At 38.4% G+C, this 27,869-nt stretch overlaps 6 protein-coding genes across 7 annotated transcripts in view; 1 reads left to right on the forward strand and 5 right to left on the reverse strand.

The window, feature by feature from the left end:
- LOC111450496 (cytochrome P450 734A1-like) overlaps positions 1 to 1,875 on the forward strand; it is a 3,025-nt gene extending 1,150 nt beyond the window's left edge. Inside the window, exons 2-5 of the mRNA XM_023090674.1 lie at positions 83 to 306; positions 591 to 835; positions 926 to 1,289; positions 1,417 to 1,875. Of these exons, the coding sequence (XP_022946442.1) occupies positions 83 to 306; positions 591 to 835; positions 926 to 1,289; positions 1,417 to 1,875 (1,292 nt within the window). The remainder of the gene's footprint in view (positions 1 to 82; positions 307 to 590; positions 836 to 925; positions 1,290 to 1,416) is intronic.
- Positions 1,876 to 9,333: 7,458 nt separating this feature from the next.
- LOC111450498 lies at positions 9,334 to 12,713 on the reverse strand. Its single transcript, XM_023090676.1, has 3 exons — positions 12,572 to 12,713; positions 11,293 to 11,709; positions 9,334 to 10,594 (listed from the first exon to the last, which is right to left on the reverse strand). Exons 2-3 carry the CDS (start codon positions 11,692 to 11,694, stop codon positions 9,824 to 9,826), a joined length of 1,173 nt encoding a protein of 390 aa, XP_022946444.1. The 5' UTR covers positions 11,695 to 11,709; positions 12,572 to 12,713; the 3' UTR covers positions 9,334 to 9,823.
- Positions 12,714 to 15,338: 2,625 nt separating this feature from the next.
- Positions 15,339 to 19,457, reverse strand: LOC111450497 (nudix hydrolase 19, chloroplastic). Its single transcript, XM_023090675.1, has 6 exons — positions 18,818 to 19,457; positions 17,684 to 17,824; positions 17,471 to 17,575; positions 17,278 to 17,377; positions 15,765 to 15,857; positions 15,339 to 15,677 (listed from the first exon to the last, which is right to left on the reverse strand). The coding sequence occupies exons 1-6, from the start codon at positions 19,436 to 19,438 to the stop codon at positions 15,406 to 15,408; spliced, it is 1,332 nt and encodes a 443-aa protein (XP_022946443.1). The 5' UTR covers positions 19,439 to 19,457; the 3' UTR covers positions 15,339 to 15,405.
- Positions 19,458 to 20,512: 1,055 nt separating this feature from the next.
- LOC111450240 (zinc finger CCCH domain-containing protein 39-like) lies at positions 20,513 to 22,531 on the reverse strand. The gene is made up of 2 exons (XM_023090261.1): positions 21,195 to 22,531; positions 20,513 to 20,974 (listed from the first exon to the last, which is right to left on the reverse strand). Exons 1-2 carry the CDS (start codon positions 21,982 to 21,984, stop codon positions 20,727 to 20,729), a joined length of 1,038 nt encoding a protein of 345 aa, XP_022946029.1. The 5' UTR covers positions 21,985 to 22,531; the 3' UTR covers positions 20,513 to 20,726.
- Positions 22,532 to 22,817: 286 nt separating this feature from the next.
- On the reverse strand, positions 22,818 to 24,235 carry LOC111450606 (zinc finger Ran-binding domain-containing protein 2-like). Of its 2 annotated transcripts, none has more exons than XM_023090820.1 (4): positions 24,193 to 24,235; positions 23,836 to 24,153; positions 23,283 to 23,335; positions 22,818 to 23,156 (listed from the first exon to the last, which is right to left on the reverse strand). In XM_023090820.1, exons 2-4 carry the CDS (start codon positions 24,126 to 24,128, stop codon positions 23,143 to 23,145), a joined length of 360 nt encoding a protein of 119 aa, XP_022946588.1. In that variant the 5' UTR covers positions 24,129 to 24,153; positions 24,193 to 24,235; the 3' UTR covers positions 22,818 to 23,142. The 2 variants fall into 2 exon arrangements, with proteins under 2 accessions (XP_022946588.1, XP_022946589.1); XM_023090821.1 differs by having other exon boundaries at positions 23,836 to 24,141; positions 24,194 to 24,222.
- A 946-nt stretch (positions 24,236 to 25,181) lies between these two features.
- Positions 25,182 to 27,441, reverse strand: LOC111450241 (early nodulin-93-like). Its single transcript, XM_023090262.1, has 4 exons — positions 27,164 to 27,441; positions 26,590 to 26,651; positions 25,548 to 25,623; positions 25,182 to 25,467 (listed from the first exon to the last, which is right to left on the reverse strand). Exons 1-4 carry the CDS (start codon positions 27,252 to 27,254, stop codon positions 25,361 to 25,363), a joined length of 336 nt encoding a protein of 111 aa, XP_022946030.1. The 5' UTR covers positions 27,255 to 27,441; the 3' UTR covers positions 25,182 to 25,360.
- Positions 27,442 to 27,869: the final 428 nt, after the last annotated feature.

Below are 27,869 nucleotides of genomic sequence, written 5' to 3' on the forward strand. Positions count from 1 at the left end.
TTTTTTTTTTTTTTTTTTTTTTTGTATGGATCGTGGAGAAAAGAAGTTGAGAATAATGGTTTGTGTGTTTTGTGGTGAAAAGGGTCAAAATTTCTAGTGTGGTTCGGACCAACGGTGAGATTGGCAGTGTCTGATCCAGACCTGATTCGAGAAATCTTCACATCAAAATCAGAATTCTGCGAGAAAAACGAACCTCACCCACTCGTTAAACAGCTTGAAGGCGATGGCCTCCTCAGCCTCAAAGGCCAAAAATGGGCTCTTCATCGCAAGATCATCTCTCCCTCTTTCCACATGGACAACCTCAAAGTATTCTCTCTCTCTCTCTCTCTCTCTCTCTATATATATATATATATATTCTTATGGGTTTCTTTTATTTTCAAATGGGGCTTCAAAAAAGATGAATTTTCTCTTATGGGTCTCTTTTATTTTCAAATGGGGTTTAAAAAAAATCATTTTTTTCTTATGGGTTTCGTTTATTTTCAAATGGGGTTTCAAAAAAATAATTTTTTTCTTATGGGTTTCGTTTATTTTCAAATGGGGTTCCAAAAAAGATGAATTTTTTCTTATGGGGTCCTATGTTTTTGGATTAGTTGTTGATTCCAGTGATGGCAAAAAGTGTTGTGGAAATGTTGGAGAAATGGTCGGCAATGTTAGCAGATTCCGGCGAGGTGGAAATTGAAGTGTCGGAATGGTTCCAAACCCTAACGGAAGATGTCATCACTAGAACCGCCTTTGGCTCAAGCTATGAAGATGGAAAAGCCATTTTTCGATTACAAGCTCAACAAATGGTCCTTGCTTCTCAAGCCTTTGACAAAGTTTACATCCCTGGTTACAGGTACACTATCCCCAATTCGATTCGATCGACAATGTCGGTATGAATTCATTCAAATGTTATCTTATCTAACGCTAACGTTATTGTGATTAGATTCTTACCCACGAGAACGAACGTGAACTCATGGCGATTGGATAGAGAAATAAGAAAATCGTTGATGAAATTGATCGACCGACGACATGAAAATTCGATCGAGTCGAGCTCGAAGGATTTATTAGGGTTGATGATTCGAGCATCCAAGTCTTCTCCTTCATCTACGATCACTGTTAATGACATTGTTGAAGAGTGCAAGGGGTTTTTCTTTGCTGGCAAACAGACCACATCTAATTTGCTGACGTGGACAATGATCCTCGTGGCAATGCACCCACAATGGCAGATACAGGCACGTGATGAGGTACTAAGTGTGTGTGGAGCACGTGACGTACCCTCCAAAGATGATGTTACAAAGCTCAAAACGGTATGCTTTATTATATGTATTCATATTAGGACAAAATTTTATGTCTCCTTTTTTTTCTTTTTTTGTTAAAATTATATGATATGTTTAGTAAAAATAATTATTTAGTTGTTGTCGGATCGATGTGCAGTTGAGTATGATTATCAATGAATCCTTACGGTTATATCCGCCGACAGTGGCAACTATTCGACAAGCGAAAGCTGATGTGGAGTTTGGTGGTTACATGATTCCACGTGGCACTGAGTTATTGATTCCAATTTTGGCTGTTCATCATGATCAAACGATATGGGGCAATGATGTGAACGAGTTCAATCCAGGGCGATTTGCAGAAGGTGTGGCAAAGGCAGCCAACCATCGGGTTGGATTCATTCCATTTGGGCTTGGAGCTCGGACCTGTATAGGCCAAAACTTAGCTATATTACAAGCAAAGTTAGCTCTCGCACTCATTCTTCAAAAGTTTTCTTTTCGATTGGGTCCCTCTTATCAACACTCACCAGCAGTTCAGATGTTACTTTATCCACGATATGGTGCACCTATTATCTTCGAGAAGTTATCCACTTCATTGCTCCATCAAGATCAACAGTCATGATCATGCCACATCGAACATATCATCCTACCTAGTGAAATGTCCAAACTACCCTCGAACCCTTTTGACATATTTTGCAACAAATGCGTCCCAAACTAACCTCCCTTCAAGCCTTTTGGCTTCTTTTTTTCCCCTAAAAAAGAAAAGGAAAAGATTGCCCTAACCTTCTTCATTGTAACTCCATGGATCTGACCCAATCAATCCCTTCCCTCTATTGGCATGTAAACTTGTGTTTTTGGCTTAGGAATGTAGAAGACTAACAACTTAGGGTAAATGAAGATCCCTTGTGTACCCCCTCCTCTCGTTTCTCTCTCGTGTATATGTAATGTATATTCTTTTCATCTATTTCTAAGCTTCTTTTCGTATATGATCGTGATCTTGTTTCTCGCTTAATCAAGTGTCTAATCCGAGTAGAATTACTTCCAGTGGATAAACAGGAGAGAGAAACAAGTGTCAATGAGGACGTTAGGCCCCAAAGGGGGCAAATTGTGAGAACGAAACATTCTTTACAAGGATGTGGAAATCTCTCCTTAGTAGATGCATTTTATAAATCTTGAGGAAAAGTCCAAAGAAGACAATATCTACTAAACGGTAGACTTGAACGGTTACAATTACCATTTCAAATATCGAAAACTGATCTTTATCACACCACAATTTTTGGCATTACCAATGCAAAGATGTGAGGTTGCTTATTTTGAAGGTTGAGAATTGAATAATTAAGAATTGAGAAACCCCACGAAAGAAAAAGAGAGTTTAAAAGCAAAGGAATTGTTGATGATTGGGTGTTGGTTTGGGCAAGCACAAGAGCACCCTTCCATGATCCACAAATGAAGGCCAAGCTCTCATTTCAATGCCTTCACCAATAAGGATTAAAGAAAGAAAAGATAGGGACTTTGGGAAATGGGTATCAATTTTCTTTTGGTGATATCTACTTTCCACATCCTTGTGTTCCCAATTTCTCACCAAAATTCTACAATCTCCAATGATAATACTATAAAAGCACTTTGCTTTCTTGTGCTTTTCTACTTTTTGTCACCATATCAAGAGGCATTGCTGGTTGTTTTTCAAAAAAATTCAAACTTTTTCTTTTCAAATGGATTCTTTTAACGGTTTAACCGCTTATGAGAATAGGTTCAAGAAAAGGGTTAATCAAACGTTTTTAATAAAACAAAAAATCCTAAACAAAACGAGCTTTTAAATCGTGACGTTTGAGTAAATGAGTAAATGAATGAAATGAGACCATATTCGAATCAGAACGATCATAACGATCAGATAGTTACTATTTACACCGACATGACATATCTTCTACGAGGATTTCATTTTGAAGTAACTTTATGTGGGCAATGACAAATTTTGTTAAAATGACTCGTGTTTGTCGGTTGGGATAGTCTACAAAATTTTAGAATCTTCTGTAGTATTTTGAAGAAAAAAGCTTTAATCTTTAAGCTCGTTTTTTATACTCGAAACTTAAATATGTGCTTGCTAATTTAATTTTGGTTAAAGGAATCAATAGCATGTGAGTCTTAATTATGACTCTAATTATTTTCATTCTCTCTAAACAATTCTTATTATTCTCTCTCTCAAAATATTATTCTTCCTTATCACATCACTATACTCATTTTGAAATTTGAGCTAAAAGAGAAACCAAAACCATTATTATCACATGCAAAGTGATTTGGATAATAATAATTCCCATGTAAGATGATATTATCGAGTAATTAATATCATTTTCTTTTGTGCACGAACGAACTAACACCACATCTGATTGAAAAAAGTTTTGAAGATAGTTAAGTTATTACTTATATTAACGACGAACATTTTCTTTCTCTATAACTCAATCATAAGAACTTCAACCGTATTGGATTGTGGGCTGGGATCATATCTGAATTATGAAAGAGTTTTAAACCTACTAGAGACGTCTTCCTTTTCGGTGATCCAATCATAAGAATTTCAAGGTTAATTGTGCTTGGTTCGGAGCGATCCAGGTTCCCTATTCAAAGTTTATAGGTAACGTGATCATGTCGTAGAGGAATGTGAAGGTGATAAGGGGTCGGGATTAATAAATTAACTAAAAAAATTGATGTAGTTTGATTTTATTTTAATTGATTATTAGAAGGCTTCTCCATGACTCGTGGGTTTGTGTAAGTTGGCATGCTTCCACATTAATATCAAAGCCTTTGTCTCCTCCACCTGCACTACAAGACAAGATCAACATTCTAATATTCCTTATTTTAATTTAGTCTTGAAAGCAAAGGAGATGAGCTGGTTGATGCCTGGCCTTCATTACAGGAAAGACACCTTCATTTACTTCAAATTAATGCAAATCTCACTCATTATATTATAAACAATCAAGATTATAAACAATAAGGTTTTTTCTTTTTTTTGGGGGGAATTTTTAGTCTTTTATGAGCTCAAAATTCTTGGCTTCGTTTCATGAGATGAGAGAAAAGATATGTTTTGATATGGAGACATGAAAAAGTTCATGGTATTGAACTCATAGGTTCGTAGGATTGTTACTCGGTTCTTATTTGTACCATCCGAACACATAATCATCTTGTTTGTTGATTTTGATTTCAGTGGAACTATATCGATAAAAAAAATTTATTTTTCATTTTGACAATTGTAAAGGTAGATGTTTTATAGGTGAAAATAGTGTTCTTTGTTTTTTTTTAAAAAAAATAAGATCATCAAACCAAACTTTCTTAAATTGGATTAATTTTTTTTTTAAGACATTCTTTTGTCTACAAATATTTTTTACTAATCAATGTTAACGATGTATTGTGATTTGTGAATATTTGATATTTGAGATTTATGACATTTTACTAATGTAATGTGTAAGGAAGAAAATTAGGTTTTTTAAAAATAATTAACTAAAAAAAAACCCAACTCAACTCGACCGGTTGGATTGGGCTGTGAACTGTGAACTCTTATTCAGGGTTGTTCCAACCTAACCTAACCCGTACATAAAAGGTCACTTTCAATAATAAATCTTTAATCAACCCTTATTATTTCATTCACAATAATGCACAATTGTATATAATATAATTTTACAATTTCTTTTCCCCATCCTCATAACAAATCACTTAATTTAATACCAACCATTTCAATTTTCATATTAGATTTAGATTTAGCTCTACTTTCAAATATACCCGAATTAAATTTAAATATTTGAAATGATAAAGACTAAAATAGAATGATAACCAACAATGAGAAAGAAAGACACCCATATTTAAGATCTCAATAGCTCAACCCCACCGCTAGTAGATTGTTCACTTTAGTTTGTTATGTATCATCGTCAATCTCACGATCTTGAAACGCGTTTTGAGATGGCGATATGAAATGGGCCAAAGTATACCACATCTGCTAGCGATGAGCTTAAACTCTTAAACTGTTACAAAAAAGACCATCCCTTTCTCACATCAACAAGATGATCATATTTGCAGAACAAAGCCACTGAAATGATGAAGATCATATACAATTGAATAAAACAGAGCTTCTTTCACTGTGTGTGTGGGAGGCAAAACCACATGGGAATAGCAATCATGAAGAGGTGCAAACGAGACAACAGGAGAGGATTTCGTGGAGCCACATAAATGCACTTGCTTAACTGGATGACAATTCCACCTGCTTAAGCCTACAGCTATGCCTCTTCCCTGTTTCTAAACACACCCATTTTCCAGCCACAATCACTTTTTTCCCTCTCAATAAACATGAAATGATGTGATTTAACATGAACACACTAAACTCCCATGTGCCAATCATATCTCATTTACCCCTTCTAACTTTCATCAAACCCCACTATTTACATTTGAGGCTTTTACCTTCATTTGCCTCTCTTGGTCTAGTAAAAATCAAAAGAAACCGTTTAAATGTGAGATCCCACGTCGATTAGAGAGGGGAACAAAGTATTCTTTGTAAGGATGTGGAAACCTTTTCCTGGTAAACGCGTTTTAAAAACAGTGAGAGGAAGCCTGAAAAGGAAAGCCCAAAGAAGACAGTATTTGTTAGCAGTGAGCTTTGGTCGTTACAAATGGTATCAGAGTTAAACACCAAGTCATGTGCCAACGGAGGCTGAGCCTCGAAGGGAGGTGGATTGTGAGATCCCACATCGATTGGAGAGAGGAACAAGTGCCAACAAGAACGTTAAGTCCCGAAGGAAGATGGATTGAGAGATCCCACATCGGTTGAAAAGGGAAACGAAACAATAACAAGTGTCAGCGAGGACATTGGGCTCTGAAGGGTGTGGAGTGTGAGATCTCACATCTCGGTTGAGAGGGGAACAAAACGTTCTTTATAAGGGTATGAAAACCTCTCCCTCGCAGACACGTTTTAAAAACTTCAAGGGAAACTCATTCACACAGTGGGATTAACCGTACCATTAATGGAGAAGCATTTATCATTGAGGTTGAAGAAGCTTTACACTAAAAAGCTATTTTTGAAGAAGAGGACACAAGAAATGAAACAACAAAAGCTTTGGAGTTCAAAAGTATGACTTTGTTATAGACTTGACTGTAAGATAAGACTGTTGCAAACAAAGCATTGATTAGACTTGACCTGCTGCTCCAACAAAACTTAGTGGGGTTTTTACTATCTTGTTGGACGATTAGGCATTATGGTTTTTCATATTCAATATCACACATCCCTCAAATGTCACCTACTTCAAACATTAAATGTTTCATAAGGCTTCTATACCATCAAAAAATGTTTTTTTTTTTTTTTTTATACCTAAAACTTCTAGAATTTTCATTTCAGTGCTTAAACCTTATCTATTTTCCATTTTAACCATTCGTTTCAGTCCTTTCCACATCCAGTCATTTCCTTAAAGCTAGTTTGTGAGATCCCATATTGATTGGAGAGAAAAACAAGTATCGGCGAGGACACTGAGCTCCGAAGGGGTGGATTGTGAGATCCCACGTTGGTTGGAGGGAGAAGGGAACAAAACATTTTTTATAAGGGCGTGGAAACCTCTCTCTAGTAGACGCGTTTTTAAACCTTGAAGGAAAGCCCGAAAGAAAAAGTCTAAAACGGATAATATCTGCTAGTGGTGGACTTGAGTCGTTAAGTAGCTTCATTCAAGTTTCATGATAAGGACTAAAGTAGCTCCAAAAGAATAAAAATGGAAGTGAATCAAAATTTTAAATATGCAGAAACAAAAGCCAAAAGAGAGAGAAGAAGAAGAAGAAAATCACTGTAGTTGATGGCATCTGTACAGAAGTATAAACAAATTAAGTGATATGTACTTACAACTCACTTCTAATGCTTCTGCTAATTCCTCTGAAGTAGGCACGTTCAGCTCAGGAGTCAGTCTAAGGAAATGGAGATTAATTAAGAAAGTATAACAAATAAGTTAATGATGAGATGAGGTTTGTTTGAATTCAAATATTCAAAATAAGTATGATAGTTACAGAGCAAGACCTCACTCTTGTGCATCTGAAAGCAATTGAAGAGCATGAGGGGGGAAATCCACTGTGACAGCCCAAACCAATCCACCGTTAGCAGATATTGTCCTCTTTAGGCTTTTCCTTCCGAGAATCCTCTCAAGGTTTTTAAAACGTGTCTGCTAGGGAGAGGTTTCCACACCCAATAAAAAATGCTTCGTTCCCCTCTCCAACCGATGTGGGATCTCACAATCCAACCTCCTTAGGGTCAACGTCCTCGCTGACACACCACCCGGTGACTGGCTTTGATTTCATTTGTAAAAGTCCAAACTACCGCTAGTAGATGTTGTCCTCTTTGGACTTTCCCTCAAGGTTTTTAAAATGCGTCTTGGCATGCGTCTACTAAGAAGAGGTTTCCACACCCTTATAAGGAATGCTTCGTTCACCTCTCCAACCAATGTAATATCTCATAGTAGACGCATTTTAAAACCTTGAGGGGAAGCCCAAAAGGAAAAGCCCAAAAAGGACAATTTGGCTAGTGGTGGCCTTGAGTTGTTATAAATGATATCAGAGCCAGACACCGACAGCGAGGACGTTGGGTCCCCAAGAGGGTAGATTGTGAGATTCCACGTCGGTTGGAGAGAGGAACGAAACATTCCTTATAAGAGGGTAGAAATCTCTCCCTAGTAGACGCACTTTAAAACCGTGAAACTGACAGTGATACGTAACGGAACAAAGCGGACAATATCTGCTAGCAGTGAGCTAGCTTTGAGACAACCGAGCTGGAACTAAACACATCTCTAGTTTGATATATCTGCAGGATGCACATAAGAACACTATCAAACCTTCTCAAATTAACCTTCGTTTTACTCTAATGGAAATAACATAAACATGCAATGGATAAGGAGGAATAAACAGAATCCGTAAATTCTACTTTATGTACCCAAATCATGTACCCTTTGCCGGGTTGTCTCATCATTATTGAATTCTGCACTATACAAATTTACTTAGGTGGAAAACTCACTCTTCCGGAGCAGCTGACTTTGTAGTCAGCATGTTATTGAACAGAAACAGATCTGTCATTGTAATGACAACTTTTTAATTTAATACCATGAAGAATCATCGTAATTGAAACCTTAAATTGATAGCTCCATAACCAGTGGTGTACATATAACAGACAACGTGGACGTGGAGATATGTGAGATCCCACATCGGTTGGGGAGGAAAACGAAACATTCTTTATAAGGGCATGAAAACCTCTCCTTAGCAGATACGTTTTATAACATTGAGAGAAAACCCATAAAAGAAAGTCCAAAGAGGACAATAACAGATAGTGGTGGGCTTGGGCTGTTACATATGGTATCAGAACCAGACACCGGGCGAAATGCCAGCAAGGAGGCTGGAGGCTGATCCCCGAAGGGGGGTGAACACGAGGCGGTGTGCTAGTAAGGACACTGAGCTCTGAAGAGAGGGTGGATTGGGGGGTCCCACATCAATTGAAGAAGGGAACGAGTGTCAATGAGGACACTGGGCCCTGAAGAGAGGGTGGATTGGGGGGTCCCACATCAATTGAAGAAGGGAACGAGTGTCAACGAGGACACTGGGCCCTGAAGAGAGGGTGGATTGGGGGGTCCCACATCAATTGAAGAAGGGAACGAGTGTCAACGAGGACGCTGGGCTCTAAAAGGGGGGTGGATTGTAAGATCCCACACCGGTTGGGGAAGAGAACGAAACATTCTTTATAAGGATGTGGAAACCTCAAATTAGCAGACACGTTTTAAAACCTTGAAGGGAAGTCTGGAAAAGAAAGTCCAAAATAGATAATATCTGCTAGCAGTGGGATTGAGCTTGCAAAATACCTTACTGAGAGGATGTTATCGTAACATATACCTAAAAGTTGTCAGTTTCTTTCTCCTTCTTTAGTGTGATGTTCCTTCAAGATGATTGCCTGAATCATTATGTATATAATATAAACTAATGCTACATCAGGAAGAGGTATAATCCAGTAAAAATTGCAGAGTTCATTACGTAACCACTTGAGTAGTAAAATGATAACAGACAACAAGCATTTCAAAAGTATACCTTATCTAGCAGGTAGCTCGGTCCCTTTCCAGGCACAATCAAACGCCTCGACTCATAATACTGTTCATGAAACCCTTACCAAGACTATTGACAGTAGGCAATGTCAAGAGGGTCAGTGAAACATTGATATCTGTAGATCCAAGAAACCAAGCATGTAAAGAGTTTTGATGCATACAAAAGATGTACAGAATATTGTGTTTTTTCTGCTGAAAACAATGCATCTTCACAAGAAACAAATGCATCAGAAATTTCTCAGAGTTCCAACAACAAGAAGAACACAACACAACACTTTCAGGAGCTAAGATAAATTCAAATTCAATAAAGCTGTTTGTACACTATAAAATTATACCCCTACCTATTGTAAGGAAGAAAAAAAAGAAGAACATTCTCATATTGCTTTTTACAATTAGAGGGAACCCTTCACAAGAATCAATATTGCATTCTACGGATAAAAAATTTAAAACTTGAAGAGGAGAAATGCATTTTACTTGTCATCTACTTGAAATGCTTGTGGAAACTAAATTTTTTATTTCCATCAAATGCTCGTCATTTGATATATGGAGAGACAGACGAAGATCAGTAAGCAATAATTCTTTTTCCCAACTTAAAGGACCCGAAGCATATAACGCCTCCATCGTGCATCGATAGGCATGTAACTCTAAGCCATGGATTTTAGCTTCCAATGGCTTGTCTCTGGATAGAAGAAGATTGCCTGTTTCATTTCCCAAATGACAAAAGGATTCAGCATCACTTGACGAACCATCTGTATCTTCGTTGCGGCCAATAGTAACACGACAAGGTAACCCATGGCTGTTACTGTTAGAAATACTGCAACTTCCAACCGAGCATGTAGCTCTATCAGCATCGTTTAGTTCGAAGTTTTCTTCAAAAGAATGGTAAGCCACACCCATTTGTTTCTTCCTATCGCCATTCGTTTCAGAAACGTTGGTTCTATCAAAAGAAGCACCTCCAAGTTGTTCCCCCAGCATACCTCTTTGGATAACAAGTGACTTTACGTGCTCATGCAACACGGATGGATTTCCAGCAACCGATCTGTGATACCTTTGCTTTTTCTTCAACACTCTACATTTCAAGCCAGCTCTACCCATTGTTTCGGCTTGAGAATACTCGTAGTTCGATCCCCTTTTCCAGGTTTCTAAGTTGGGAACATTTTGGCATTTCTGAATTTGGGAGCTCAGACCATAAAATCTAGTGCTTGCCTTCTCATCTTCTTTGCTATCATCACCATGATTGCCAGACCTCTGCATGCACAAAACAACATTCGAAAAAGACTGAGATGAAATAGCTTGAAGGAGACAAATAAATATTGCTTTTAATCCCTCTCATAATAGACACTTTCGACCTTCCAGTCAAACGACATTGATATACATGCTTCCATTTACAAAAATTTAAAATTCAAGGACAAACTCAACTAAAGATAATTCTCAAACCATAAAAAGGGAGAAGCTACATGTAACAGCCCAAGCCCACCGCTATCAGATATTGTCCTCTTTGATCTTTCCCTCAAGGTTTTTAGAACGTGTTTGCTAGGGAGAGGTTTCCACATCCTTATAAAGAATGTTTCGTTCTCCTCCCCAACCGATGTGGGATCTCACAATCCACCCCCTTCAGGGCCCACTTCCCCTCAAGGTTTTTAAAACGTGTCTGCTAGGGAAAGGTTTCCACACCCTTATAAAGAAGGTTTCGTTACCCTCTCCATCTCCAACCAATGAGATGTCACACTACACTTCACTACACTGAATACTATAGAGCTTTTACTGAAACAAAACTTAGGCACTAGCTGATGGACTTATATGTTCATCAGCAGCAAAGCAGAAAAACTGAAACTGAAAAGTAAAACCAAGATAATGTAAAATAAATTCTAGCCTCTGAAATGTTACGCTTAATATTTCAACAAAAATAGCTACAAGTGAAAAGTAATCAAGAAAATACTACCTACCTTGCGCATCAAAACCCGTTCATCATCTTGCCAAGATCTTCTTGCCCGAATGTCGAATTTGCTGACCTTAAATTCACCAGAAGATCCAAGTACCCTGACCAAATAGTTGTTCTTCCCCAAAACCTCAGTAACTGTAGCCATTTTCCAAGAACGGTCATTAAATACCTCCACGACGTCGCCAGGAATCCAATTCTCTAACACCTCATGAGAAGCTGGACAAGGCCGAATTGCCTTACGCGACAATCTCTCCACAACAGTTTGATTTCTACCACCCTCAAATTTGTCATATCTAACAGTATAATAGTGACCACTTCCAGACATAATCTCAGCAGAACGCCACGAGCCTGAAGGAAACTCGTTTTTGCTTAGCACTTCAACTTTACTGCCCTTCCTGAATCTCATATTTTCTGGTACTATCTGTTTATTTCAAGCAGAAACAGTAAAAACTTGAGAATTACAACACAAGGTGCTGTTTAAATCAAACTAAAATAAGGAAATAATCAGAAGTACCCAACGAACAATATGAAAAACACTTTCAGTATGCAACAAAATTACTCAAAAGGATCAAACGACATAAAAACAGATTTTCTGAAGTTCTTCTGAATGTATCTAACCAATTGAACAGATCCCATATCAAAAAAAAAATGAAATAAAGGGAACGCTAGGCGATATTGAAATTGAAATCATGAACGTTTGAATGAACAATCGTCTCTCAAATCTGGATTGCTAACCGAGATTACAACAATAAAATAGGAAATCATTTGGTATTTTCTTCTTCAATCGCTTGTTCATCAACTAACCAGACAATCAAGCAAAACTAACTCCATCACTAGAATCGGACCATAACGACTTCGAAATCGCATTCATACGATGTTCGGTTGCTAAGAAAATGCTGGAACGGAAACGAAAATACAATCGCAAAATCATAAACTCGACATTCAAATAGACTCGATAGAACTAAAAGTAGCATAGTTTCAGCTTTCAATTTCAAAATGTCTCTAGTACAAACAGAAACAATCAACAAATATATCCGAAACCAAAATTTTCTCAACGATTGTTCTGTTTTCCGAGCAACCAAACAGCAAGTCGGAAAATCAAAATTGAAACAAGAAGAAAAAAAAGTAGAGTTCGATGAACAAAGAAACGAAAACTAAATTGTAAAAGGTAACAAAAATCAAGGATCATTGCAATTATGATCTGCGGTGTAAAAAGAAGAACACGGATTGAACCCAGAAAATAATGGAAATCGAAGAAGCGAAGAGGAAGAGAATTCACTGACCTTGGGATTTGAGAGAAATTTGGTATCACAAGAATTCTTCACTGCTTCTGTAATTTGCCTCTGGCTTCGTTAATTTTGTTTATATTTGACATTCAAGGGCGAGATTGAAAATCTTTTTTTTTTTTTTCCAATTTTTTTTTGTTGGATTCTTCAAAAACCCATTAAATCTTTGTTTTAAAATCGATCAATAAATTTCCCGAGAAGAAAAAAGAAAAAATGGAGCTAACGACGAATAATTAAAATTTATTTTACGGTTTGAAGTTGCCAAGGTCCCAAGAATAGCTTGCTTTGATGGGTTTTCACTGTTCTCTCATTGTACGCTTATGTTCCCACGCTCAAAAATATGATTTTCAAAAATTTTAAAAAAAAAATAGAATATTTCTTAACTTTCTAAATAAAAACAAAAATTATAAACGTTTTATAAGAAAGACTCGTCGTGTATACACTAACCTAATCGAAATCAATTAATTATGTTGGAGCTAACGACGTGCGAGATTACAGTCACTCGTAACATAAGGATTAAGACATTTGTGCGTAGTATCTGTCAGCTTCACTGTAAGTGGTTTTGTGTCACTGTTATACTTGTCCCAACCGTGTTATTTATGACCACATGTCATATGTTCTAATCATGTTTGTTCAGGACGTGTTGTCCAACGCTGCATTCCCGTTCCAAACCCCTTTTACATGCTTTCTTTTTAGACATTTATGCGTAGTATCTATCAGCTTCACTGTAAGTGATTTCGTGTCACTGTTATACTTGTCCAATCCGTGTTATCTATGACCACATGTCATATGTTCTAGTTATGTTTGTCTAAGACGTGTTGTCCAATGCTGCATTCCCGTTTCAAACCCCTTTTACATGCTTTCTTCTTAGACATTTTATGCGTAATATCTGTCAGCTTCGCTATAAGTGGTTTCGTGTCACTGTTATACTTGTCCAAGCCGTGTTATCTATGACCACATGTCAGATGTTCTAGTTATGTTTGTCCAGGATGTATTGTCCAATGCTGCATTCCTGTTTCAAGCCCCTTTTACATGCTTTCATCCTAGACACGAGGTATATAACTGTTCACCAAAATTATGTCTACATCCGTCAGGACTAAAATGTCCAAAAATATGACTAATTGTCACTTCTTTCTACCCTAGTTATATCCTATCAAAGTTGTTGTTGCCTAATCGCTTTTAGCTTATAATATTTTTTTTTCAAATTGTTTTCAACATATTTTCTCGAAACATTTCTCTCAAACGTGAATCGAGACTCAAGCATATGTCAACGTTGTCTGTAAAGTCTAAATTTCTCACAACTAACTTGTTCGTTGAGTTAGAACGAACGTCGCACAATTACTGTCCCGTTGCTACGAAAATGCAATCGTGACACTTTGCTTCTCGGATTGAGCTCAAACAAAAGAATTTTTTAAAAAAAAAAAAACAAAAATTGTTAAAACATGCATAGTACATTGGAAATTCCAACAACTTTATTAGGCAATAAAAAATTCCAATAAAAAGAAAAAAAAAAACAAAGAAAATTCTAAATATAAATAAATAAAGTTGTAACTAAAAAGGTAAAGTTTTTAAAAAATGGAAATAGAGTTACGTTGACCAAACTTTATGAGGAGACTAAAAAGTCAAAGCATCCTTATTTTGAAAATCGACGTGGCAAACAAGCAAAAATTCGTTTTAATTAATTAAATAATTACCCAACACTAAAAAATATTATTTAAAATAATTATGTCGGGTAAAAATCATTTATTTTTTAATAATCAGTTTTAAGGAAAAATAAATTTTGATTTTCATAGGTTTAATATGTCACTGAATTTCGTAAATTTTCACGTTGTAAAACAACGTTTCGGTTGAACGGACGTATAATTTAAAATTTTTGGCTATCGGTAATAATATATATCGGCTTCAACCTGATCCGCTCCGCACCCGCCAACCTGAAATCAAAATTGTTGTGTAGCTTATTCTACAATCGTTGAAGCAAAATGAAGCTTGAAGCAAGGAAACTTCCAAGTACAAGAAAGCATCTTCATCTTCGAAGTTTACACAACACTTCATCATGCCCTTTGAGCTTTACTTTCTTCTAAATGTCCCATCAATCTCCATTTCTTGCTCCGCCGTGATTCTATATGTCGGACTCATTTTTTAACGAGTTCCCATATTGGTTAGAGAGGGAAATGAGTGTCAACAAGAACGTTGAGTCTCGAATGGGGACGGTTTATGAGATCCCACGTCAGTTTAAAAGGGGAATGAAGCATTTTTTATAAGGGTATAAAAATCTCTCTCTAACAAATGCATTTTAAAAACCTAAAAACCTCGAAGAAAAGTCCGAAGACATTATATTAAATTTTTGTTTACATTTTTTTGATAAAGTTATATTAAAACATGAGGAAAAATTCTTTGAGGAGAACTCGACCCCGCACATCCTTGTGGGAAATCACTACCCCGATCACCTCAAAAATAAATAAAAAATATCACGAGAATTAAAAATAAAAAAATAGCAGAAATAGAGTGGAGAAGGCTTTCCCGTCCTCATCCCGTAGGCATATCTAGCTTTTCTTAAAATGTCAGAACAAGACGACGTTGACGATGGCCTAAGTCAACGCTACACCATTCCGGGTCAAAAAAACATTATTAATACCTCAAACTTCATTCAAGTAATAATTTAATCTCTAAGCTTTTGTTTATAACAATTTCGTCTCTGCCCGATCGAACAAATATGATACGGATCAAATTCGTTTATAAACTATTAAGACAATCTTGTCTCTCCCTGCAAATTGTGTCTCTGATCCTTCCATAAACTGTTCATAAGAACAAGAATTTCTTGAACCAAATGGCTACAAGCTGGACAAAGAACTTCTACCTTTCAATTCCGATCCTTCATTATAGACCCATGAAGAGATGAGATGATGAGCGATTGCGAACGGCCCCGGAACGAACATCGGAGCGAGTTCGCCACTTTCGACATTGAAATCCGAAGATAAGCTCTGTTGTCTCTCAACTCCTTTACACATTTGTTCGATCTTTGCCGCTGCTGTTCTTTGAGCCTTCTCGTATTCTGCAAACGTCAAAGCGTTCCTCACGTCTTCTCTACCGTGCCATTGAGCGTCTGAATCAAGCTCGAGAAACGTCAAATTTCGATACTAAATGGACCATATATAAGGGACTAGACGATGTGGGAGAAAGTTTTACATACCTTCTAACTCTCCCTTGTCCACATTTATATCAAAGGATTTTGCATAGGCAAAGAAACCAACCATCAGCTGACATGGCATATTATTTGGTCCAACTGAGATCGAGGTACATGAACGAACCAATAAATAAAGGGTAAGACATGAAGTTCGATGAACGGATAAAATCAGTAGCGAGAATTTAAGCTGATATGTTATGGTACATTTAATCATATCATTAGTTTAACCCTCGCCTCATTCGTTGGCTTGAAAGTTTGTAGAAGTCCGGGGTGGAAATGACATTACATGGGTTCGATCATAGGACCTACTAGTCCGACACCATGTTAAATCATTGATCGACTCAAACACCCACGAGTACCCCCACAATATTGTTGTCTTACTGTAAGGCCCAAGCCCATCGCTAGCAGATGTTGTTCTCTTTGGGCTATTGTGATGTTCCACATTGGTTGGGGAGGAGAGAACAAACCACCATTTATAAGGGTGTGGAAACCTTCCCCTAGCAAACGTGTTTTCAAGCCTTGAGGGGAAGCCCGAAAGGGAAAGCCCAAAGAGGACAATATCTGCTAGCGGTGGATCTGGGTCATTACAAATAGTATTAGAGCCAAACACCGGATGATGTGCCAGCCTTCTTGCTGTTCCCCGAAGGGGGTAGACAAAGCCAGACACGAGGCGGTGTGCCAGTAAGGACGCTGGCCCCAAAGGGGGTGGATTTGGTGGTGGTCTCACATCGATTGGAGGAACGAAAGAGTGCCAGCAAGGACGCTGGGCCCCGAAGGGGGGTGGATTGTGATGTCCCACATTGGTTGGGGAGAAGAACAAACCACCATTTATAAGGGTGTGGAAACCTTCCCCTAGCATACGCGTTTTAAAGCCTTGAGGGGAAGCTCGAAAGGGAAAGCCCAAAGAGGACAATATCTGCTAGCGGTGGATCTGGGTCGTTACAGCTTTCCCTTCCGAGCTTCCCCTCAAGGTTTTAAAACGCGTCTATTAAGGAAAAGTTTCCACACCCATATAAAGAACGCTTCGTTCCCCTCTCTAACCAATGTGGGATCTCACAATCCACCTCCGTTCAGGGTCCAGAGTCCTTGCTGGCACTCGTTCCTACCAGGACAGGCTAACTACAAAAATTCCTCTCGGTGTTGAAAGAATGGCCTCCTAGGAGTTTCCAATAATCATGAAAGTACCAAGTACCGATATCATGGATACGTAATGAAATAAAAAGGCAGAACGTAGAACGGAATCACGTTCTATAAGACAACAATGTGTTGAACTCCACAACAAAGAAAGGGGGAAAGCTTGCTTGAATAGCGCAGATTTTGTTCCAATCAATTAAACTAATTATTGTAGAGTTTCTCGGGGAGCACCAGACAGAACGTTTTACAGTTTCGTGAACAGTTTCGTGAGAAGTGATTGTACAAGTAGCAAAAGAGATCTCAGTCATTAAAACATGGATACATGATATGACGAAAAAAGCGAGCAGAGCAACATAAAGGGAAAACAAAGTTTCGTAAGTCGTACCGGGCCAAGGCTGAGAGCTATGGTAGACAACTTCCCCTACTTCAATGCCTGTCTCCTCCCATGTTTCTCTTCTTACTGCCTCTTCTAAGCTTTCTCCCGGCTAGAACCCGAAACAACCGAATCAAACGATTAATGTTAACTACCATAAGATGTACGTTCTATACGATTGTTCGATGATTAATCAGTAGCGTACCTCAATAAAACCAGCTAGGCAACTCCACATTCGTGGAACGAATCTTGATTGTTTGCTCAAGAGCGCACGATCTTTTTCTCGATCAATGACTAGCATAATGACTACCTGTCATAGACCATCGACGATTAGAGATATTAAATGTCGAGCTCAAAGTATCTATCGTTTGATAAACGCTTTGCGAGGTGGTCGGAGAAAGTGTAACAATAATCTTACTGGATCAACACGGGGGTAAACCCTCTTCTTGCAGGAGGGATTAGAGCATTGCTTCCGTTTCCCTGCTTCCACGGGTACTGTTCTTCCTCCACAGTGTCCACAAAATTTTGACACTCCGTGCCATTCTAGCAATGCCCTGGCCTGGTTGAAGCTAAAATAACTTAGCCATGTAATTGAAAGAGGGTAAAAGAACAAGAAGAAATCAAGCTAGTTCCCAAATTCTAGAGGATGTCCTCCTCTTTGGGTTTTTCCTTTCGGGCTTCCCCAAAAAGTTCAGAACTTTTTGCTCGGGAAAGGTTTTCACCCCCAATGTTTTGTTCTCCTCCCCAACCGAAGTGGGATCTCACAATCCGCCCCCCTTCAGGGCCTAGCGTCTTCGCTGACACTTGTTCCCTTCTTCAACCGATGTGGGACTCCCCAATCCACCCCCCTTCGAGGCCCAGCATCCTTGCTGGCTTCAGAGCCTAGCGTCTTCGCTGGCACTTATTCCTTTCTTCAATTGATGTGGGACTCCCCAATCCACCACCTTCGGGGCCTAGTGTCCTTGCTGGCTTTAGGGCCTAGCGTACTTGCTGACACTCGTTCCCTTCTCCAATCGATGTGGGACACCCCCAATCCACCCCCCTTCGGGGCCTAGCGTCCTTGTTGGCATACCGCCTCGTGTCCACCCCCTTTAAGGGATCAGCCTCCTCACTGGCACATCGCTCAGTGTCTGACTCTGATGCCATTTGTAATGGCCCAAGCTCCCCACTAGATATTGTCCTCTTTGGGCTTTTCCTTTCGAACTTCCCCTCAAAATTTTTAAAACGCGTTTGCTAGGGATAGGTTTTCACACCCTTATAAAAAACGTTTTGTTCTCCTCAAAAGTGGTGGGATCTCACATCCTAGGATCACACATTCACTCAACGAATTGTTAAAATTTTCACATGATCAAAATCAACACTAGCTTAATCATACCTAAGACTAATGTAGTTGGTGCCACTAATTCTCAACATTTCCATCACGAATTCATTCACACATCACTCAGTTAAAGAAAACCAAGTCTATAAATATACACAAAGAGTTGAACTAGATTGATATGAAACTAAAACAGCATCAATACAGAGATAACAAGTGAAAACCACAAGCACTCACATGACCAGCAATAGCCAATTCTCCCATGGCTCGAGCATCCGCCCAATCTGCAGCCACCATGAGAGTTCTAACCTCCACAAAGCAGAGTAGCCTGCTCGCAAATTCAGGAACCAAACCTTCCTGGCTCGAAACATCAATAGCCCAATAAACAGTGTTCTCATCATCCAAACAACCCAGATAGACGAATAAATCCCCAGTCAATTCAGCCGTGGAATTGGCAAACAGGGCCTTGAAATCAGCCAAACCAAGCCAACCCAGATGCCAGCTCGGGGCGGCACCATTAGGTCGCGCACTGGAGGTGGCCAACGGCCGGCCCTTTCTGAAGGGCAAGACCTTGAAATTGATGGAAGAAGGTAAGTGGGTGTTGTCCAGAAGTTGGGAATTGAGGGATTGGAGAGCTGAAGAAGGCGAAAATGGGTCTTCTGGTTTTGGGGTTTTCAACTTGATGGGGTTGCCGGCGAAGGCATGAGACTGTAAATTAAGGGACATCGCAGGGATGGAGGGGGAGGTAGAGAGTGATGGTGATGTTGGATTGAAGGGATGGTGGGAATCGAAGGATTTGTTGAAGTTACTACGCAGAGGAGATGTGGAGATGAGAGGGGGAAATGAAATTGATCTCATTTGTTTGGATTGCAACTTTCCTCCATGGGATGGGGAAGCACGCACAGAGAGAGCGCGCGAAGGGTTGGTTGGTCCCACTGGTACCACGTGTCACAGTTCCTTTATTTATTTAGTTTAATGAGAGTTTCTAAATTTTTTTAATAAAAAAGATTAAAATTCTCAATAAATAAATAAATTTCATTAGGTCTTACAATTTTTTATCATAAAATTTTAAAATGTCATGCAACACAATCACTCTACGCTAGGCCAAGTCATCCAGTTCGACCTTGCCTCTACTCGTGGTCAAAGTCTCTCAAATCTTGCCTCTACTCGTGGTCAAAGTCTCTCAAATCTTGCATCTACTCGTGGTCCTCGCATCTACTCGAGGCCAAGGTCTCTCAAACCTCGTATCTCATCTTATCATCTTGGTTTCCAATCGACATGTCTCATATCTCTGATGTCATCCCAAGTCTCAAGGTGTCGTCAGTCATCGCAACTCACACAGTTATGTCATCGAGAACGGACACACATGTCACTCATCTCGTTGGGACATCTTGAACATCCATCCATTCGAGTCTATCGTGGCATTGGCCCTCCCGTGCCCATGTCATGTCATTTACGAATACTATACCGGATAGTGGATATATAATTCAACCTCCAACATGCGGACTCGAATGCAATATCAACACATCCGCATCGTCTGGTATTGTCCTTGAAAAACCCATTTCAAAAGAAGTGACACTGTGTCTGGTATTGTCCTTGAAAAATCCATTTCAAAAGGAGTGACACTGTGAAACACGCATGTGCCAGAGGGTAGCTCGCTTAAGTCAAAGTTTGAGAAATGATTCTAAATAATCATTGGAGGCTCCTTTAATTTAAGAGAATGTCACGGCTAAATAGTATAGTTAGCTGATTTGGCAAAATTTGTTAAACATAACGAAGAACTATGTATATGTTGGTACAACAAATGAGGTATGGTGATTGGAACCTCCAACCACGAGAAAAGGTCAACTACAGCGAGCTATGCACATGTAGGTTGCCTCTTGGACACGTAAACACATCTATAAAACGAGAATTGTTATAGACAATTTGAATATATGTTCTAATTACATTCGTAAATGAGATTGAGTTTGAACGTAGAACGAATATGAAATAACAAAATAATTGAATAATAGAGAACCAAATAAGATATACCTCACTCTCTTCTATTCCCCATGAATTCTCAGCAGAACCCTTTTCACTAATCAATTGAATCTCAGCAAACCACCTTCAAAACGAAACTACAATGAACTTCTTCAACCCGAACAACTCAACCCTCCAATTGGCTCGTTGAGCTTGGGGACAGAGGCAAATCATCGAGCCAATCCGCATAGATCCGATTTATCTTCTTGGGTCCCTTCCATTTCAGCAAGGACTGCTTCGCTTGGCCCTCCGGCAGGGCGGAGGACGGAACACTCGTCGCCAAACTTGAAGGTGCTTCCATGGCCACAACGAGAGGCTTTACATTGAGGGCAGTATTAGATACCTCCCCTTCACGTCCAATGGATAGTTGTAACTCTGATTCATATATAACAGTAAGCATCTCAAAGTGGTATGGATAAAGACAATGTCAAAAGCTTCACAGAGAACAGAACACAAATACTTAACAAATGATTTAATCTAAACATGGTTTTGCTAACTATGAAGATAATTCAAGGCAGATCATCATTTTCAGTTCATCAAATAGCTAATCAGAACTCCATTCATATAATCATTGAAGAGAGAGAGCTCTGAATACCAGATTGGCCATGAGCAAAATGGCACTTTTCACCGAAGGGGCAATGGCCTGTAATCTCCCATTTGGTGCAAAGCTTCGTCTTCCAGAATGAAGGCCTAGAATTTCCATTAGCACGAAGAGCATCAGGAACAGAGCTAGAAGCTGCCTTGATAGGTTCAGGGTAGCTAGAATCACTTCCATTGATCAATGGAGTTCCTGTGGTTCCAATGCTTATAGCTGAACTCTCCCTAAACCTCCCTGAATCATCTCTAAACTTAGCAGGATCTTCATGAAGAAAATTACACCTATCTCCATAAGGGCATTCCTCTCCATTATAGAACTTCCTACACAGCTTCATTTTCTGGATAATTTTCTGATCGTCATTCCAGTTGCTTACAGATTGATCATCCTCCCGTATACCAACAATTTCTTGCCAATTTGGAGGGGGTTGCCGCATGTCTTCAACACCATGCGCAAAGTTGCAACTAGCACCATTCCTACACAAACCAAGCTTAAATTTCGCACACATCCTTGTCTTAAAGAAGATGTTGTTTATTCCTTTATTCATCGGAGCATTTGGAGGCTGAACTCTGGAATTCGATGGTGGATTTGGATAAGGCATAGGACTAGATTGATTTTCTTCGAAATTTCTAGCTCTTTTGAATGGAGGCTGCTGTACCTCAAATTGTGATTGTGGATCAAATAGATCGTTCCTAGGATACTGAGACCAGCAACCAGACGCATCGCCATTAGCACCATAAGAATGCAATGGCGGCGGTATAACAGAGCCTCGCATATCATTGAAACTCATCTTCTAAAATCAAATAAACCAATTCTCTTTAATCAATCAGAACAAGGAATCAACAAAAATATCAATCTATCTATGTGATCAAACGCCAGAAAATAAACTAGAGGATTCAATATCCAAAACTGAAAACAACACCGAAAACAGCCAAAAGCGACGATTCTAACCAAAATTGAAATCCAATTCGCCAAAAAAACAGAAGTGTGTGTTTGGAATAATGATCAAAACAGTTTGTAGAAACGCATATGCCGGCGGAATCGAGATCAATGGAAGAAGCAATCAAAACAATGGCGAAAGTGGAGGCCTTATAGTCATGTAATTACATAACAGGGAGAAAAAACAAACTAATCTAAGAATCAAAACCCTAGCCGCCAAGGAGAATCAAAAACCCTAATGAAATCAGAGATTGAGGAAGGCAAAAACCATGGAATCTTCACAATCGCCACAAAGGATGTAAGCGAAGTAGTCAAAAGACAGAATATATTTTTTAAAAAAATTAACCTAAAGCCCTAAACCCTAATGCGCTAAACGATAGTTGATTTTACGGGGTCTTAATAAAAGAACTAACCGTGATGACATGGCACCAGATTTTCTGTGGGTCCCACTTACTTATTCTTCTTACACGTGTCACTCTTTTTCTTAAATTAAAGATTTTTATTTTATTTTATATTTGAAATTATCAATTTTTTTTTTTAAAGTAAATGTTATATTCAATTCTTTTTAGTTTTTCCTAGCTCCCGTACTTGATGACTTAGTACTACTCTCGTCCACGTGTAGCACCACGGAGTCGTCATATATCAAATTCAAATTTTAAATCTTTATCTGAATTTTGTGCACGAGTCGTTATATGTATTAAAGCAATATCTTTTCGAGTAGAATGAGGCTCGGGGACGAATCAAGATGGAAACCGATGGGCATGTGACACTCGAGTAAGTCGGGACTTGTCTCCAATAAATGTTGAGTCAAACAATAGGGGACGTAGCACCAACCTTTATTTTTTTACTAATTCAATACGACTAGGAAAAAAGATCCTACAGTTCCATACTAAGATAAGAGAAAGTTTCGACAGATACTCCGTGCGAATTAGATGCACTATACTATTGCATACAATAGATGCTTAGAGTCCCGGAGTTATCTTGTTTTCTATGTCAAGACCCCTCGATTTCAAACAGCTCCTCCTACACAAATATTTTAACATTATTAATTCTAATACTCGAGTATAACTCAATTAGTTAAACTACGGGTCAGAGATTTGAATCTTTCCCGTGAACTTAAAAAAAGGGTCAAGAATTTGATTTTCTTACCAAAACTGCATTTGTAGCATTTCATTCTGCTAGCATAATTGTGGGTTTCACATCTGCACAAATTTCAACATAATATCGTTACTCGTCGTTTTTTAGATGAATAAAATGGCATATCGTTATAAATAATATCAAGGTTGTTTAAAATATTCGATGACCTAAAAAACGAGATCGGTCCAACCCAACTCATACGGTTTGGGTTGGGTTTCGAACTCAAATAAATGAAAATTTTATAAATTGGCTATCCATGTGACTAAGAGACCTCACAGTCCAAGAACAACGACGCAATCATCAAGGGTGCGCTCCCGCTATGCCAAAATGAAAAAATTTAAACTCGAACAATTGAGTTGGTTTTAAAAAGATGTCTCAGCTCAACTTGACATAACCCACGAACACTCCTAAATAATATCATTAAGTCTTCTAATTTTTACACGTTCAACTGTTACGTTAATTTCAATCTTTGTTTGAGTAAAGAATATACTTTTTCGAACTAGTTTGAAGTTTAGAAACATAATTGAAATCTATTCGATAACAGTGGTCGGTCGTGTATACATACCTTGTGCAGATCCAATCCCCAGATTTCCAACCAGGAAAGGCACCAAGATCAAGACTCTTATATGCATGACATCTATAGCAGCTTGATCGGGTAGCATAATTATGAGCTCCACATTTGCAATACCAATCTCCAGCCAAAGCTTCTTCTGTTTTGATACCATGTTCATGTGCGGTTGGGTATTGAGGGTGAGGGCCTCCATATTTTGAGTACCCACATCTTTGACAAGCTTCTCTTTTCTTGAAGTTTACGTGTTCACAAGCACCACACATCCAGTCACCTCTCGACCAGTTCATATTCTTCTTCTTCCTAAAATCAATGAAGAACGTAAAAGAAGAAATATAATGAAGTAAAAGCTCACCTTGGAGTTGTTAAAGTGTTTGTTTTTGGTGGAAGTTTAAATTTTGAAATGATGAAGTTTGGTGAACGCTTTCGAGGGTTTATATAGTTGTCTAAAAGTCTTTCAAAGGTGTTTGTAGGTTGAGTTGGTTTGAATTTGGACCTCTTTTAGAATCAATTTAAGAGTGTTCGTGGGTTGAGTTAGGTCAGGTTAGGACATCTATTAGATTCAACCCAATTGTTCGAGTTGTAAATCCTTCAACTCAAACAACTCTTATTAAATAATGAATTCAACCCAACCCAATTTAACCATAAATTTTTTTCAAGTTCATAATTCAACCCAAACTATAAGAGTTCTATGCAGTTAATCGAATTTTCAGGTCATCGAGTCTTTTGAACACCTCTCATTAGTGGGTCATCTTTTGCTTAGTCAATTGAGGGTGAATTCTTTTTCTTAGTTATCCAGTTATTTGTGTCTATATTTTGTTCTTAATCTTTCAATTTTATGTTTTTATAGATTATTGAACTTTTAAAATATTTAATAGATTTGTCCTTCAACTTTCCGCTATCCTACGTGTTTACAAGACCTTCGAAATTTTATTTATTTTTAAATGTTTAATAGGTCTGTAATTTTTAAAAATTATTATTATTATTATTATTATTTACTTTTTTCTTAGTTCCAAATGAGGAAGATCATCCATCACAATCCAACGACATTTCTTATGGAGTAATAATGAAGCGAAGTGTTCTTTAAATTTGTTACATTTTATGGTTTTATAATTATGACAATTAACCTATAAATTTTTATTAACAAGATAAAAAATTATAAAATTCAATCAATAAAAAAATTATAAAATCGAGAATAATTTATTTCGAGTGAATGACGATATCACAATGTAATGAATTGAACCAATTGTATCGATTAAGATCTCAAACTAATAATTGTATAACTTAAATTCTAAAATTTCACGAGTGAATCGATTAGACTTTTGAAAAGGTAGGATTGACGAAACGAATAACTAAAAACCCACTTTTTTATTCGAACATCAAAGGGATTTACATAGATTTTCTTAGTACGAGATTGAAGGGTAAATTGAAAGAGCTAATATTGAAATGGATAGCTTCTTCAAGTGTGTAAGTCCCTTATAGCTTCGTCCAATGGTCACACTCAAATTTGAAGGTTGAGAATTCACTTGAATTCGTATGTTTCAGCGTTGGGTTTTTGCTTGAAGGAGTTTCTTCTTGCTGTTGCTAGAACAGTCTTGTCAGCCACTATGAAGTAAGCTGCTCCAGCCACTGCCATTCCAAAATCCATGTAAGAATATGAAATGATTTGGCTGCTGCTAAGAGGGAAGAAGAAGAAGAAGAAGATAAACCTGAGGAGATTATGAGAGCTTGAGCTGCGTGATTCAGATTAGCTTTTGCCCATGGCAGCATCCTCACGCTGGCCAGCTGCAAAATGATAACAACTCTACTTATGGATTGGATAGCTCGAATCTAGTAGTATCTAAAATCACGTTGATTTTACACTTCTATATTCGAGTTTTGTACCATCAAAATTGATTTTGAAGGATTGAAAGCATGCATGAAAGTGATTCGAACCCTTTCGAAATCACTCCCAAACATGTCTCTTATTGTTCAGGTTGAAGGATGTGGCCAGCCAGCAGCTAGCTCCAACCACCATGATTGGTGAAAGAGCAGTTGCATGGTGCCTCTATCTTGATTAGGGGAAGATCCAGAAATTTTCATAGGGAGGGACAAATTTTAGGGAACAAAATAGAAAGTAGGTTTCAAAGTTTAAAATTGTGAGATCCCGTCAGTTGGGGAAGAGAACTAAACATTCTTTATAAGGGTGTGGAAACCTCTCCGTTGTAGACGCATTTTAATAATCTTGAGGGAAACCTGAAAGGGAAAGCTCAAAGAGGACAATATCTGCTAGTGATGGGCTTGGGCCGTTACCAAACACCAGGTGATGTGTCAGCGAGGAGGCTAAGCTCCAAAGGGGGTGGACACGAGGCGGTGTGCCAACAAAGACGCTGGCCCTAAAGGGGGGCGGATTGGGGGGTCTCACATCAATTGGAGAAGGGAACAAGTGGCAGCGAGGACGTTGGGCCCCGAAGGGGGTGGATTGTGAGATCCCACACCGGTTGAGAAGTTGAATGAAGCATTTTTTATAAGGGTGAAAATCTCTCTATAGTAGATGCGTTTTAAAAATCTTGAGAGAAAGCTCAAAAAAGACAATATCTACTAACCTAGCGGGTGCGGTAGACTTAAGCTATTACACTAGCAATAAACCCAAATATCCACATAAATTCATGACTAGTAGTGCGTTAAGGTAATCTACATCAGTTGATGATTAAGTTCTTCAGAAAAGGAAAGATAAAGATCTGGATGTGCATTATGAAGGTGGAAACTTACGGTGGGAATAGCAGTGGCAATACTTGCAATGGCAGCTGCTTTAGCTCCAGCTATCACACCCTCTGTTCATCAATAAAAGCAAATTTGTGAAGAGAATGATTTGAAAAACACAACATCAGAATTCAATTATTTTCATGGCACCAAATCTGAAGTGGATCATGGGCCACAACCCAATACATCAAAACAATCAAATCAGTCAAGAACACAACATGCGCATCGATCACACCCCATCTCTCTTTAGCTTTTACCTTAAATAATTAACTAAAAAAGAAGAGTTGGTGGAGGGAGTTGAAAATGGTTCCCCAATCATATTACTTTTACTTCAATCCATTCTTGAAGCTAAAACAACAAAACCCTCTTTGGGGAATTTCGTCGAACACCTAAAAGGCACTATCAAAAAACCAAATCTTAAACCCATCATTATGATCAATCACTCACTACTGTCAACAACTCAACTCATCAAATTCATCACAGTGTGGTATCATCAAAGCAGAGCAACTAAAAATCCAACAGACCCATTAAATTTCTTTTCCTCATGAAAATTCTCGTAAAAAGAAAAGATCGAAAGGTTTACCTCTAGCACAGCGCTTCGCCATGGCCACTTTTGGGTCATTTGAGGCCAAATTGTTTCTCTCGAGAAATGCCTGAGCCAAATTCTTCGCCATTGTTGGAAGATCAAAAAACAGGGAAGCTTCAGTTTGAAGTGTAATTGAAAAATGGCTGAGTATTTATAAACATTTAAGATGAATGAATTAATGAAATGAAGTGAATCTGAGCAATTGAAGCTCACATGATTTCAGTGGTAGGAGTGAGTTTGATGGTTTTCCCGAATTCCAGCGTCTCCTCAGTCTCTTGTTTTCTTCTCTTTTCATCTGGTTTCTGTTGCAGTTTCTCGATCCCTCAATCTTCCTCCCCAAAATGTCCCTTATTTTTTACTAAATTCCATTTATACCCTCCTCTTAGTTAATTAAGAAATTAATTTCTAATTCTAATTATAATTACCTAATGACTTTCCATTCTTTTAAGCCATTTTTAGCTGTAAGATCCCACATGGATTAGTATGCCAGCGAGAACGCTTAGCCCTGAAAAGGGGTTGATTGAACATTGGACCCCGACCGAGGGTGGATTGTGAGATCCCACATTGGTCGGAGAGAGGAACTAAACATTCTTCATAAGGGTGTGGAAACTTCTCCCTAGCTCTCCCTAGCACACATTTTAAAACTCATAGGACCTGTTCCTGGTCAGAAATATAGTGAAATCACCTTTCCTATTCTTTTCCC

The sequence above is a fragment of the Cucurbita moschata genome, unplaced genomic scaffold (assembly GCF_002738365.1).
Source record: "Cucurbita moschata cultivar Rifu unplaced genomic scaffold, Cmos_1.0 Cmo_Scf00012, whole genome shotgun sequence".
Classification (NCBI taxonomy): Eukaryota; Viridiplantae; Streptophyta; class Magnoliopsida; order Cucurbitales; family Cucurbitaceae; genus Cucurbita; species Cucurbita moschata.

What these genes read in the sequence shown, in the direction of transcription:
- LOC111450606 (XM_023090820.1), bottom strand. Translation starts at nt 24,128, where the DNA reads ATGAACTGGTCGAGAGGTGACTGGATGTGTGGTGCTTGTGAACACGTA. An exon ending in GGGGATTGGATCTGCACAAG is followed by an intron (nt 23,336 to 23,835) that starts GTATGTATACAC and finishes AAATTTGTGCAG; the next exon opens with ATGTGAAACCCACAATTATG.
- LOC111450497 (XM_023090675.1), bottom strand. Translation starts at nt 19,438, where the DNA reads ATGAGATCAATTTCATTTCCCCCTCTCATCTCCACATCTCCTCTGCGT. An exon ending in GCCTAGCTGGTTTTATTGAG is followed by an intron (nt 17,378 to 17,470) that starts GTACGCTACTGA and finishes TTCGGGTTCTAG; the next exon opens with CCGGGAGAAAGCTTAGAAGA. An exon ending in GGACAAGGGAGAGTTAGAAG is followed by an intron (nt 15,678 to 15,764) that starts GTATGTAAAACT and finishes AGCTTGATTCAG; the next exon opens with ACGCTCAATGGCACGGTAGA.
- LOC111450240 (XM_023090261.1), bottom strand. Translation starts at nt 21,984, where the DNA reads ATGAGTTTCAATGATATGCGAGGCTCTGTTATACCGCCGCCATTGCAT. An exon ending in TTTTGCTCATGGCCAATCTG is followed by an intron (nt 20,975 to 21,194) that starts GTATTCAGAGCT and finishes TATATGAATCAG; the next exon opens with AGTTACAACTATCCATTGGA.
- LOC111450498 (XM_023090676.1), bottom strand. Translation starts at nt 11,694, where the DNA reads ATGAGATTCAGGAAGGGCAGTAAAGTTGAAGTGCTAAGCAAAAACGAG. An exon ending in AACGGGTTTTGATGCGCAAG is followed by an intron (nt 10,595 to 11,292) that starts GTAGGTAGTATT and finishes TTGTGCATGCAG; the next exon opens with AGGTCTGGCAATCATGGTGA.
- LOC111450241 (XM_023090262.1), bottom strand. Translation starts at nt 27,254, where the DNA reads ATGGCGAAGAATTTGGCTCAGGCATTTCTCGAGAGAAACAATTTGGCC. An exon ending in TTGCCACTGCTATTCCCACC is followed by an intron (nt 25,624 to 26,589) that starts GTAAGTTTCCAC and finishes ATCATTTTGCAG; the next exon opens with CTGGCCAGCGTGAGGATGCT. An exon ending in AGCTCTCATAATCTCCTCAG is followed by an intron (nt 25,468 to 25,547) that starts GTTTATCTTCTT and finishes TTGGAATGGCAG; the next exon opens with TGGCTGGAGCAGCTTACTTC.